Genomic DNA, 14,025 nt, shown 5'->3' on the forward strand with positions numbered 1-14,025 from the left:
TAAAAGTACTGATGCTATTACTTTGATCTTTACTATTTAACAGCATGGGCAGGTGCCTTTGAATTTTGAAAGAAAAAAAAGTAGCTCCCTTACTTGAAGCTCTTGGGAAAAGGCTGATAAGCAATTTGAATAATGAAATTGAAATATTTTGGCTGACTTCTGTATTTCCTGAGCTGTGTCACCTCTTCTTCATTTAAAAAAATAGTACTTGTTTGTTGTCATTTGTATTTTTATGTCAGAATTTTGAAACAGCCAAATTTCTAAAATTTTTCTGTTTGGAAATACATAAAACTAGCAACAGACTTTGAAAAAGTGAGAAGCTCTTCTTATGTACATTAATTTTAATAAAAATTATTTCCAGAAGATAATCTTCTGAAACTATTTCAGTTGAAGATATTTCAAAAATGTAACACTTTAGAGTAGTTAGATTAAAAGAAAATTTTAAAATTAAATTTCTGTGATTTATATCTTATTTGATTTTTCATCCTAACTTCATTTTCTCCACTTTTCTTTCCCTTCTTGCTAATACAAAAAAGAAATAAAGGAATAAGATAAAATGTTTACTCTGCTAAGTAAATCTTAGATCTTTTGTTTGCAGTTCCCACTCAAACTTATTTTCTTCTTAGGTAACATTTTCACTTGTGTGATCACCTGGAATATTTGCATGCTACTTAATCATTTGCAATTCTTGGTCAATTTTTTTTTAATTCCAATAAGAAAAAGCTGCTTTTCTCTCTTATTTTTTCTGTTCGGTAATAAAAAGAATATAAAGTTATTTACTAATAAGGTAAGCTACCTTTGGAATTTCCAAAATAAGCATTACCTTTTGGGGTTAAACTTTTTATGTTATCGTTTTAAAATACCTTTGTGAATGTGATAACTAAATGTGGCAAACCCATGTGCTCTTTTTCATAACTATTGAACCATAGATACAGGAATGGGCAAAAAATCTGTGACTCTGGATTCTTTTTTTTTTTTTTTTTTTTTTTTGAGACAAGGTCTCACTCTGTTTACCCAGGCTGGACTGCAACAGCAGAAACACAACTCACTGCAGCCTCAGCCTCCTCAGATCAAGTGATCCTGCCTCAATCTCTCGTGTAGCTGGGACCACAGGCACATGCCACCATGCCCAGCTAATTTATTTATTTGTTTTTTTAAGAGACGAGCCTCTCACTTTGTTGCCCAGGCTGGTCTTGAACTCCTGGCCTCAAGCAGTCCTCCCATCTGGTCCTCCCAAAGTGCTGGAATTACAGGCATGAGCCATTGTGCCTAGCCTGGATTCGTTTTTATTGCTGTCTTCAATTTCTTCCAGAACCGTGGCCCTGGCTTTCAAATTGCCATCAGTGTCTTAAAAAACTTTAGTCTTCACTAGACATCTGTAGATTAGCATAAATTGCCTGACAGCCCTTAAATGCTCAGGAAGTTAAATTGATCTTAATACTCCATTTGTTGACTGGTTTGATACTTTTCTGTTCTTGCTTTACTACTAGACAAGGTACCAGATGATCATCTCAGAGATTAGATGGCAGTCTTCTTTCTCTGGGTCTTCATTAATTTCCATTTCTTTAGTTAGATTGTTTAGGAATAGAAAAATGTTCTTCAGAATCTTTTCATTTTCTGCATTCTTGTCGTAGTAGCCCTCTATTTTTATCTCCACCTCTGACCCCTGACTTAGGTGGAAAAAAGAGAGGAATTTGGATGGTGTGTGCATTTTCCATGTGATTGCCAGAAAATATTGAATGATAGGAATGTGATATCCTGCAATATTTTAATGTTTATGTGGTCTTAATATTCTTTGCATTTTGCATTCCCAGCGGCTCACTGCTGCATTTTTAGGTATCTGGATCTGCAGTGTAAAATAAGAGCCCTGGCATCCCATTGGTAATCGTATCTGTTGTGGTACTTGCAACTCCACAACGCATATAATCAGAGGGGCCCCCTTCCTAGTATTAATGATAATCTTTATAGAATGGGGACATAGCTTTTTGTTTCATTTATTTAAAAGGCTGTGTCCTCATTTTATATCATGATTTGCCATTTTCTGTGTGGAGTTTAAATGTTGATTTTCTTTATAAATAGTGTAGCAGCTTTTACAAACTTAACCAAACTCTTTCTTGATTTTAGAAAAGTCTGCTTTGACTCCATCTCCCTAGTCTCTTCTCTATCAGCAACATTTTTCTCTAAAACCCTTTTAACTTCCTAGGCAGTGGCCATTCACCACCGAGTAGCAGTCTCACTTCTCCAAGCCATGTGAACTTGTCTCCAAATACAGTCCCAGAGTTCTCTTACTCCAGCAGTGAAGATGAATTTTATGATGCCGATGAATTCCATCAAAGTGGCTCATCCCCAAAGCGCTTAATAGAGTAAGTAGATGAACAGAATATGTATTTAAATGATCCTCCTTATTTTTAAAAATCTAATTTGATTTTGAGACTAGTGTTAATGACAGACTTGCCTCATCAGTTATTATTTGGGAAAATTAAAAGCGCAACCTTTTTAATAGATATATTGATATCTATTTTTTTTTATTTTATTGATATATAATATCAGTTTTTTTATTGATATATAATAGTTGTATGGACAACTTGTTTTTAGTTGGCTTGTTGAGCAAAGCCAATTCTGTGAGAGTTTTGATTTTAATCCTAAGTTACTCCAAATGGAATAAATAGCGTCACCTCTAGTAATATGCCAGTGTTATTAGTTGAATCTTGGCCATTTCTGCAGTACAGACATTAGGAGAGGGTCCAATGAGAGTGAATAAGCTATGAAGCATTATACGAATAAGAGGTTTCTATTACTTTTTTTTTTTTTTTTTTAATTAGAGTGGAAATATTCAATACCTATCAGCCAGGTACCGTGCTAGGTTGATAACGAGATTACAGAGACCCAGGCCCTGCCCACAGGGAACTTTTGGGGGAATAGGCAGACATTTATAATCTAATGGAATACATGGTATGGTTTCTTAGTCCCTTTAAGCTGCCATAACAAAAGACAGTGATTTAGGTAGCTTATAAACAACAGAAATTTATTTCCTACAGTGTTATGGAGCAAAAGGGACTTGCTGCCCAATGCACTAGAAGCCATGACTAAGTCCCAGGTTTTTGAGGAAAGAGAAGCTTTTTATTGCAAGTCTACTTACAGAGAAACATAAGTCCACCTCAAATTTGTCTCTCTGCGCTGGCTTTAAGGCACTAATTTTATTTAAAAACATTCAGGGAGGCCGGGTGTGGTGGCTCATGCCTGTAATCCCAGCACTTTGGGAAGCCGAGGCGGGTGGATCACGAGGTCAGGAGTTCAAGACCAGCCTGACCAACATGGTGAAACCCTGTCTCTACTAAAAATACAAAAAAAAAAAAAAAAAGCCAGGCATGGTGGTGCATGCCTATAAATCCCAGCTACTCAGGAGGCTGAGGCAGGAGAATAGATTGAACATGGGAAGTGGAGGTTGCAGTGAGCTGAGATCACACCACTGCACTCCAGCCTGCATGACAGAGCAAGAGAGTCTGTCTCCAAACAACAACAAAAAGAAGTTTCGGGAGCCGGGTGTGGTGGCTTATGCCTCTAATCTCAGCAATCTGGGAGGATGAGGCGGGAGGATCAGTTGAGCCCAGGAGTTTGAGACCAGCTTGGGCAACATGGTAAAACCTTGTCTCTAAAACAATACAAAAATTAGCCAAGTGTGGTGGCACATGCCTGTTGTCCCAGCTACTCGGGAGGCTGAGATGGGAGAATCTCTTGAACCCAGGAGGTGTAGGTTGCAGTAAGCCGAGATTGGGCTGCTGCATTCCAGCCTGGGTGACAAGAGTGAGACTCCGTCATAAAAAAAGAAAAAAAGTAGAATTACTGATATACTTTCATTTTACTTGTGTTTGTTGTAGATATATTAATAGTTGGCTTAGTTTTTGTTGGGAATTATTTCTAATTCTGCTTTCTCAGAGGCTGGTACTGTTATTATAGCTAGGGTTTTTGCTTTTTAAGACAGTACAAATTTGGAAATAATTAAATGTGAATTTGCAAGCTAATTACCTTCAGCCAGTCCTTAGGCCTTGAATGCTGGTTTCTTTAAATAAGAAATGTTGCATTAAGACTCTAGTTCTCTTAAGCATGCACATGAATTGAGAAATACAGCATTTGTATTATGACTGTATCATAACTGCTCAAAATGTTAGCACATATATGGAAAATGACTATTGCTTCATGAAGTTTTTTGACTTATGATCAGTTCAGCTGTTGAATGTGGGAAAAAGTGAAATATATGTGGTCTAGGTGAATATATATGGTTAAGACATGGAAGGGAGGTTTAAGTCTACAACTAAAGAAGACCAGTATAGCAGAAAGAGCTTAGTTTAGCTTATTGATTACTTTTCTTCATTTTGAATGTTAAAACATAAACTATTAAGAAACCATTATTAGCAGTTTGCCAATAGAAATTTAATTTTGGAAAAACGTTTTTATAATAATGGGATTAAAAGAAAATAAGCATTTGGAAGAAAATTCCAAAATGACAGGTTATTATTAATTTATGAAGGGTTCAATCATTATTGTATTTAAAAGAGAATTAAAGAGTTTTTATTTATGTATTTATTTTTTTGAGACAGAGTCTTGCTCTGTCACCCAGGCTGCAGTGCAGTGGCGCAATCTCAGCTCACTGCAAGCTCCGCCTCCCGGGTTCATGCCATTCTCCTGCCTCAACCTCCCGAGTAGCTGGGACTACAGGTGCCCGCCACCACGCCTGGCTAATTTTTGTATTTTTAGTAGAGACAGGGTTTCACTGTGTAAGCCAGGATGGTCTCGATCTCCTGACCTCATGATCTGCCCACCTCACCCTCCCAAAGTGCTGGGATTACACGCATGAGCCACCGCACCCAGCCTTTTTTTTTTTTTTTTTTTTTTTGAGACAGAGTTTTGCTTTTGTAACCCAGGCTGGAGTGCAATGGTGTGATCTCGGCTCACTGCAACCTCCACCTCCTAGGTTCAAGCGGTTCTCCTGCCTCAGCCTCCTGAGTAGCTGGGATTACAGGTGCCCACCATGCCGATCTAATTTTTATACTTTTAGTAGAAACGGGGTTTTGCCATGTTGGCCAGGCTGGTCTCGAACTCCTGACCTCAGGCTGTCCGCCCGCCTTGGCCTCCCAAAGTGCTGGGATCACAGGCATGAGCCACTGTGCCCAGCCTAAAGACAATACATTAGCTGTTGTTCTAAACAAAGTTCAATTGACTATCACTTGCTAATAAATCACTCATCTATCCATCCTTTAAAAGCATATGACTATATTCAGTAAAAACTTGATAATATGTGGTTAGCTCTTGGTAACATCACTGATAGACACTCTCTGGACCCGGTATAAGGGATTCTCCCAAAATTTCTATGAAATCAAAACATTTAAAACACTTGTTGTACCTGTAATAGGCAGGTCTACAAAGTCATGCACAGGCTCATGGGCTCCTTCTATTCCTGCTGTTAAGGTTCCTTCTGTGCTTTCCCAGTACCCTGTCCCATAATAAACACACAGTTCATTAACATCTCTTTGAACGGGTCCAGTGTGAAGTTTTTATGTCCAACTAACCCACTCTGTGTTCCTTTTCTCCCTCAATTTCATTCTTCCTTGTTTGTATACCCTAATCTAGAAGCCCAAACCAGTAAAGGCTGAAGATGTTTTATTTGGGCAGCACAGTGTTCTGTTGACTTGTTTTTTGTTTTGTTTTAACAAGGCTTTAAGATCCTTTCAGGTTGGGTATGCTGGCTCCCCAGTTCCGTATTATCTTATGTCTTGGTCCTGTCCACGTATTCTCTGCCTGGCGTCTGTAGGTTTTCGAGCTTGTGACACCTGCTGGTCTTCAGCTGCTACTGCTAATTTTCTAACTCTGAGGTCAAATTTCTTTTTACTATTTTTTGTTTGTTTTTTTCTTTCTGAAGGAAGAGAACTTGAAAGCTTAAGTCCTTTCACTGTTCTTTTTCTAAAGACCTATACTAGTGATAGCTTCTGTGTAACTATGTCACTGAGCAGTGTAGCTTACGCATTTATAAATTAGATAAAAGTACATGTTGGAAAGAACATGTACTTTGGAGCCAGAAGTGTTTGAAATGGCTCCACTACTCACCAGCTGTATGACTTCAGGCCTGTCATTGAACCTCTGAGCATCTGTGTATTATGAGCGTCATTGTGTTTATTTTAGGGTCGTAATGTAGATATAGACATACTGTGTATGGCACATATAAGGTACTCAATAAATTGATATTGTAATTCATAGCTTTAAAGTGTTTTTGCATACTTTATGATTTTATACATAAATTCTAGACAATTAGCCCATTGAAGATAAAACTTTCCTGTATACATAGATGTTGTTTTTAACTGTTTGCTTTATATCATTTGTTCTGAACAAGGTAAACTATGAAATGGCTAAAAATTTATCCCATTTTTTTTCCATTTACAGTCTTATTGAGTATTTCACTTGGCCCAGACATGGTTTCTAACCATGGGTAAGGAGAAAAAACACAGCATAAATAGGACCTTTGGAATTGCATCTAAAATAAGATTCATATATTATAGCATTTGGGGTTTTTAGGTCAATTGATTTAAAAGATTGACTCTATTTTGAGATACATCACAGAGGCACAAAACATTTTAAAGATAACTTTCATGCTTTTTTTTTTTTCTTCTTTGAGACAGAGGGTCTCACTCTATCACTCAGGCTAGAGTGCATTGGCACAAACACAGCTCACTATAGCCTCAACCTCATGGACTCAAGTGATCCTCCCCCATGAGACTCCCCAGTAGCTGGAACCACATGCACTCACCACCATTCCCAGCTATTTTTTTTTTCTTTTTTTGAGACAGAATCTCACTCTGTCGCCCAAGCTGGAGCTGGAGTGCAGAGGTATGATCTCAGCTCATTGCAACCTCCACCTCCCAGGTTCAAACGATTCTCATTTCTCAGTCTCCCAAGTAGCTGGGACTACATACACATGCCACCATGCTCGGCTAATTTTTTGTATTTTTAGTAGAGATGGGGCTTCACCATGTTAATGAGGCTGGTCTTGAACTCCTCACCTCAAGTGATCTGCCCACCTTGGCTTTTCAAAGTGCTGGGATTACAAGCCTGAGCCACCACACCCAGCCTAATTTTTTTATTTTTTGTAGAGATAGGGTCTCACCATGTTAGGCTAGACTCAAACTCCTGGGATCAAGTGATCCTCCCGCCTTGGCCTCCCCAAGTGTTGGAATTACAGGCGTGAGCCACCATGCTTGACCCCAGTTCTGTCATTTAATGATTATTTGATTTCTCTTACCTACGTCTTTTAGACATATTTTCCACTGACTCTCAAAACTGGTGAGGCGGACATTAGTCATAGTACCTTATGATCTATACTACTAAATTATCAAAGAAGTAATACTTAGTTACTCAAGGAATTTTGAAAAATAGGTAAGTAACCAGGACAAATTAGAATACATAATATATTCTAATTTTAGAATATCCTAATATTCTAGCATTCTAATACAGGCAGAGCCCAGAGGATTTTTAGAGCAGTGAAACTATTCTGTGTGATACAGTGATGGATACATGTTGTCATATATTTATCAAAACCCACAGAACAGGCAACTCCAAGAGTGAACCCTAATATAAACTGTAGACTTTGAGTGATAATGATGTGTCAATGTAGGCTCATTGGTTGTAAGAAATATACCTCTCTGGTATGGGATGTTGATCGTGAGGGAGGTTTGCATGTGTAGGGACAGGGAGTATATGCATGCTGTCTGTACTTTCTGTTCAGTTTTGCCGTGATCCTAAAACTGCTCTAAAAATAAAGTTTATTAATTTAAAAAAAAAACAAAAGAAGGTAACAAGGGCAAACTATGATTAGATTAGAATACATAACATGCTTTCACACCTGTAGAGTTGTGATACGACTGTTATATGTGTACTGTTTTATAAATATCTACAGTGTGAGAAATTTGATTTCAATTTTTACATTTAATAAGTAAATTATGTGCCTTTTTTATTTTTCCTTTATTTATATACAAATACCAACTGGGTGTGGTGGCTTACACCTGTAAACCCAGTGACTTGGGTGGCTGAGGTGGGAAGATCACTTGAGGTCAGGAGTTCATGTCCATCCTGGGCAACATAGGGAGACCTTATCTCTTAAGAAAAATATAAATACGTGCGCGCACACACAAACACACACACACACACACTCTCTTACTTCCGTGGGTAAAATATGATCACAGGTATGATAATCTATTAATAATAGAACAGTCTTTCTTTAGACCTGTTAACTGGCTCATAAAAGCCAGTTAGCATAAATTTACTTGCATAAATAAGACGCTTTTTTATTTTCTAATTTTAAGTACAATTTTTTAATGATTAGGAAGAATGTTAATACCAATGTGGGCCTTTATCAAAGGATCTCAAATATAAAGACAAGGCATATTTCTGAGACTTGCCGTTTTTGAGTTTCTGGAATTGTTGCCAAGAATTGTGACACATTTAGATTTATATCCAGTAACAAAATCAGAAAATGAACTGTAGTTTTAAACTTAAATGCAGAGGCAAAGATCTCACTAATTTTTGATGACCTCTGGGTCTTGACTATCAACATGGCTTTGTTGAGCATGCCCTATGCATAAAGGATAAGACAAGAGAGCTTGTCATCAAGAGAATTTGAAAGCGTGTATATGCATGCATGTAACCAGTTAACTGTAAGAGTCTAGCTTACTATGATTCTAAATTGCTTTCTTTAGCTTAAATAAGGTGATTAATGTTTTTTTAGTTCTTCTGGATCTGCCTCGGTCCTGACACACAGCAGCTCGGGAAATAGTCTGAAACGCCCAGATACCACAGAATCACTTAATTCTTCCATGTCCAATGGAACAAGTGATGCTGGTGAGTGACCTTTGATAATTTAACTTTTTTTTTCTTTAAAAATATTTGTAGCCGGGCGTGGTGGCTCATGTCTATAATCCCAGCACTTTGGGAGACCGAGGTGGGCGGATCACTTGAGGTCCGGAGTTTAAGACCAGCCTGACCAACATGGTGAAACCCTGTCTGTACTCAAAATATACAAAAAATTAGCTGGGTGTAGTGGCGCGTGCCTGTAATCCCAGCTACCAAGGAGGCTGAGGCAGGAGAATCGCTTGAACCTGGGAGATGGAGGTTTGCAGTGAGCCGAGATCATGCCATTGCACTCCAGTCTGGGCGACAGAGTGAGACCCCATCTCAAAAAAAAAAAAAATTGTAATTCTAGTATCAGCACAGATTGGCCCAATTTAGCACCATTCTAATAAGATGTGCTTTATTTTAGACCTTTTCGATTCACATGATGACAGAGATGATGATGCGGAGGCAGGGTCTGTGGAGGAGCACAAAAGTGTTATCATGCATCTTTTGTCACAGGTTAGGCTTGGAATGGATCTTACTAAGGTAAGACCGAATTTGCTGTAAGTCTGTATGAGTGTGTATGGATTCTCAGTGATTGTGTGGTGAGTGTGCCTGCAAATGCAGTAAAATGACATAATTTTTGTTTATACTTGTGTCTTCTTGTGATTTAATATACATGTGGATAAGTAAACAAAATTTTGTAAATGATGAAATAAGTCAAGCTAGGATAATTTCATAGAGAACAGTGTGTATGAGTTCTATGGATTAAGACTTGGTAGAGTTCTAATCTTAGGGTCAGAGGATCTGTGTTTTCGTTCTACCTCTACTATTATCAAACCACGCACGGGCTTCAGTGAGTTTCTTCTTCTGTTTCTTCTTCTGTGGACTTCAGGGTTCTCTATGCAAATTGGACACATAGTAACCTGTTTCAGAGGGTTGTAAGGATTGGAAGAGATTGTGAATGTAAAATTGTGACATATTTGTGACCTCCATCTCCCAGGTTCAAGCAATTCTCCTGCCTCAGTCTCCTTGGTAGCTGGGATTACAGGCATGCAAAATGACACATACTGAGGCATGCACAATTACCATAGTCTGGATTTGACTTTGATTTTAAACTTGGAGCTCTCAATAGAATGCACGCTTGAATTAGGAGACTGGTATATGGTTGCCTTTGTATATTCCTGCCACTGTGCCAGAAATCCCCTCCTTTCACTTAATTCTCACCACAGTTCCGCAGAGTAGGCGTTACTGTTAACTTCATCAGGAAACTAAAACTCAGAGGTGAAATAATGTGGCTGAGTCATGTTAAGTCATATTAAGTGGCAGACTGAGATTCTAATCTGCTCCATGATTTTAAAACCTGTAATCTTTCCACTACCGCCTTTGTCTTGAAGGCTTGAACTTTAGTAGCTTTCATATTTATTATTGTTCTGCCGAGCTTTGGGAGTTGATTAAATTTAGGGTTCTCACTTTTGTTAGGGCGAAATCAACTCCAGTGCTATAGTCTTCGTCAGTAGTAAACTCCTTTTTGTTTTGGATTTAGAGGGCCATTAAGAAAAAGACTAATTCATAATACCTTCAAATAAGTGTCTATAATAAAACCTTTTACCCCTAATCTAAGTGAGAACAGAAACACAAGGACAACATTTATTTTGGAGCCCAGCACACTTGCTAGGAATGTTCTAGGCAGAAGAATATTTGCAGGAGTTTGTCCCCAGAATTGCTTCAGTAATCATTAGATTGCACAGCTGCTGCCTTTTTGTTGTTGTTGTTGTTGTTATTAGGAAGGACATTCTTTTCCAGAAGTGGCTCGTTAAGCTTCCTGTTGGATCTCATTGGCCAGTATCAGGCATATGCTCATGCCTAAACCTGCCACTGGCATTTGGTTTAAATGAATCTACATTCACCCCTTGAGATGTGGGAGAGGGCCATGGCAGCCCATAGCTGAACCTGAACTGAATCAGAGTTCTTGGGGGTGAAGCATGGATGTGGAGAGGCAACCGGATGTGTTTGCCACAATCAAGTTTGTAATTCTTGCCTCACATAATTTTCTCTGCCAAATAATCCATATTTGAGTCCATAGCTGCTAAAAGTTTATTTTACGACTATTATAATTATTTTTTGCTGAATGTGTTTAAAATAAGTCATTTTCAAAATTTGTATTGGCACAAATGGCTGTGATTGCCAACAGATTCTGAAATCTTGGTTCCTTTTATGCATTCTAAAGTATTATTACAATAATGCCTTAAGTTTATGTCTTTTTTAAGAATGTTTTCTCACTTCAGATACTTTATGAAAAGAGTTTGTTTTCCAAATACGTTGTAGTTTTAAAAAATACTACACAGTCACATCCCATTTAACCTCACTTAGTCTTTAAAACAATCCTAACATATAAGCAGCACATGTAATTATCTTCTTTTCAGGTACTTAGAGAAACTGAGTTAATTTTTCAGGGCTTCCTCACAGCTAAGAAGAGGCTAAACAAGTGCTTGAACCCAGGTTGAAGACAACTAAACCCAGCTCTCTTCATCACTGTTACAGCAGTTTGACTTAATAGCATTTATCAGTATAGCACTACAAATATTGAAGAAAATCTGTTAAATAAGAGTTCTCAGAAAAATCCTAAGTAGAAGAAAAAAATATATATGTTTTCTTCAGTTACATGTGAAATTAAACTTTTTAAAAATGTTTTTTGGCTGTTCAGTCCCTTTGTCCATTTATCTCCTGGAGTAGTGATCTTCATCTTGAGTTGTAAGAGCTGTTTATACATTGAAGGTATTTACCCGTTTTCTTCTTCAGCATTTTTTCTCGGTGGTTTATAATTTCTGTGTTATCTAAAGTGGTAAGAAATTGTACTAAGTCAGCATATAAGCTTACCTGCTAATCTAACCCTATTTGGATTATGAATTTATGTGTTCTGTGGAAGAAAAATGTTTACCTAAAATTTAAATGCTGAGAGTCTGATGATAGAGATTCTAAGTGTTAGAGTCTTAGTGTCCCTTTCCAAGCTTGTGTTCATCAGCCCACTTTATATTTTCATTATATGTCCAGCCACACTGGTTCACTGATGAATCCCTGTCACACCCCTTTTCCTAGCCTTTCCTTGTCTTTTTTTTTTTTTTCTTCTCTCGTCTCCATGTCTTGTTCTTTTATCACAGCCTTCCTCTTCTCTAGGCTTTATTCTCTAGTGCCACCTCAATAAATTGTTTCGCAGCTCTGCCCTAATTCTGGTCCCCCAAACAGAACATGATCTTTCCTTGAACTGAACTTCCAAAGTGCTTAGGATATTTCTTGTATGATGTTAGTCACATTCCACCTGCAGTTTAAATGCTCTTGTTATTCTCTCATACTTAACCTTTGTCTCCACCGTAGCTTGCTTGCATTTATTTATTTATTTAGAGACGAAGTCTTGCTCTGTTGCCCAGGCTGGAGTGCTACTTATTTATTTATTTATTTAGAGACGGAATCTTGCTCTGTCACCAAGGCTAGAGTATAGTGGTGCAATCTTGGCTTACAGCAACCTCCGCCTCCTGGGTTCAAGCGATTCTCCTGCCTCAGCCTCCCAAGTAGCTGGGACTACAGTCGTGCACCACCACACTCAGCTAATTTTTGTATTTTTAGTAGAGATGGGGTTTCACTGTGTTGGCCAGGCTGGTCTCAGACTCCTGACTTCAGGTGATCCACCCACATTAGCCTTCCAAAGTGCTGGGATTATAGGCACAAGCCACTGTGCCCAGCCTCCACCATAGCTTTTAACACAGGACCTTGAATGTGGTGGATATGTAGTTACTACTAAATGTAAAGAAATTTTTGCTCACTCTGGGGTGTTCTACTTCGTAATGAGTAATTGATAATCTGATACTCATTTCAAAAACTTCTTCCATTCCCATTCTCTAATGAAATTCTTCTCTTTTTTTATTGGTTAATCCTCATCTTTCTCATGTCTTCCCACATTCCAGTTTGTCGGTTCCCAGTCTGTATTCTCTTCTTCCTTTTGTTTATTCCTTTAATTGCTCATTTAAAAGTGTCTTACTGTGTAAATAGTAGTGACAGCACAAGTGTGAATAAAAACTTAATTCTTGGATTGTAGGTGCTCATCATATATTTCCTATACACTTGTCTAATGATGATAGAGCAACAGCAGTAGAGAGGAAAGTGCACACACACCCCAAACTCAGATCCGGTTTTGAATTCCACATTAATAATAGGACAATGAGAAAATCTCTCAGCCTCTGAGCTTCGTATTTCTTCACTGTAATGATTTGTTCATCATTGGGCTAATAATTTCTTCATCATAGGGCTACTGTGAGATAATGTGTATGTAATATACAAATAGTAAAATAATGTATATGTAATGTCCAGCAGATAGGAGGCATCAAAGGATTCCTCTGAGTGAGTTTGTTGAGTAGTTTGTTGCTGTTACTATACTTAGGGAGAAAAAGGAAGTTGCACAGAGGAAGTGACATTTGAACATTCAAAACCCCTTCTCTGTTTTTGATCTGCTGGGCAGTTTAATGGTCATTTCTGAATCTGACAGGTTGAGAATAAGTTTTTGGAGCATGCCTGGGCAATATGTGGTGGATGTTACCATGATATGAATGAGGTGGTGTTTTGTTTTGTTTTCTTTTTTTTTTTTTAATCTGTTTATCTGAAGAGAAATTTGATCTTCAAGGGTCAAATGTGTATGTTTTTCAGGTAGTTCTTCCAACGTTTATTCTTGAAAGAAGATCTCTTTTAGAAATGTATGCAGACTTTTTTGCACATCCGGACCTGTTTGTGAGGTATTTGACTGTACATGGTAGTTTCCAACTTTACAGATGTTACACAGCAGCTTTCTGCTTTTTTTTTTTTTTTTTTCTTTTTGCAGGATAGATTGATTCCTTGTCACCTTTCAAACATTTCTGGGTATTCTGTGGTATTGAATAATGTGTTTACACTGGATGCCTATCTGTTTGCTTAAGTTATATGGTGGTGATGTTGTTAGGCAACCAAGTTTAACACTTTAAAAAATTCTCAAGAGCCCATTAATAGGTAGCCAATATTTACAAGGCCAATGGTATAAGTGTATTTAATCCAGGCACTGGCAATCACTGTCAAATTATTTGTACTATATCTTAATGAAGTTTAATTTTCTGAGTTCAGCAA

At 37.8% G+C, this 14,025-nt stretch overlaps 1 protein-coding gene across 16 annotated transcripts in view; it reads left to right on the top strand.

The window, feature by feature from the left end:
- The window catches only part of OSBPL9 (oxysterol binding protein like 9), a 166,060-nt gene that overhangs the window by 140,896 nt on the left and 11,139 nt on the right, over positions 1 to 14,025 (top strand). For all 16 annotated transcript variants that reach the window (XM_050802915.1, XM_050802924.1, XM_050802887.1 and 13 more), the window contains 4 exons: positions 2,204 to 2,363; positions 8,774 to 8,886; positions 9,305 to 9,423; positions 13,576 to 13,661. In XM_050802915.1, coding sequence (XP_050658872.1) covers positions 2,204 to 2,363; positions 8,774 to 8,886; positions 9,305 to 9,423; positions 13,576 to 13,661 — 478 coding nt within the window. The remainder of the gene's footprint in view (positions 1 to 2,203; positions 2,364 to 8,773; positions 8,887 to 9,304; positions 9,424 to 13,575; positions 13,662 to 14,025) is intronic.

The sequence above is a fragment of the Macaca thibetana genome, chromosome 1 (assembly GCF_024542745.1).
Source record: "Macaca thibetana thibetana isolate TM-01 chromosome 1, ASM2454274v1, whole genome shotgun sequence".
NCBI classification, from domain to species: domain Eukaryota; kingdom Metazoa; phylum Chordata; class Mammalia; order Primates; family Cercopithecidae; genus Macaca; species Macaca thibetana.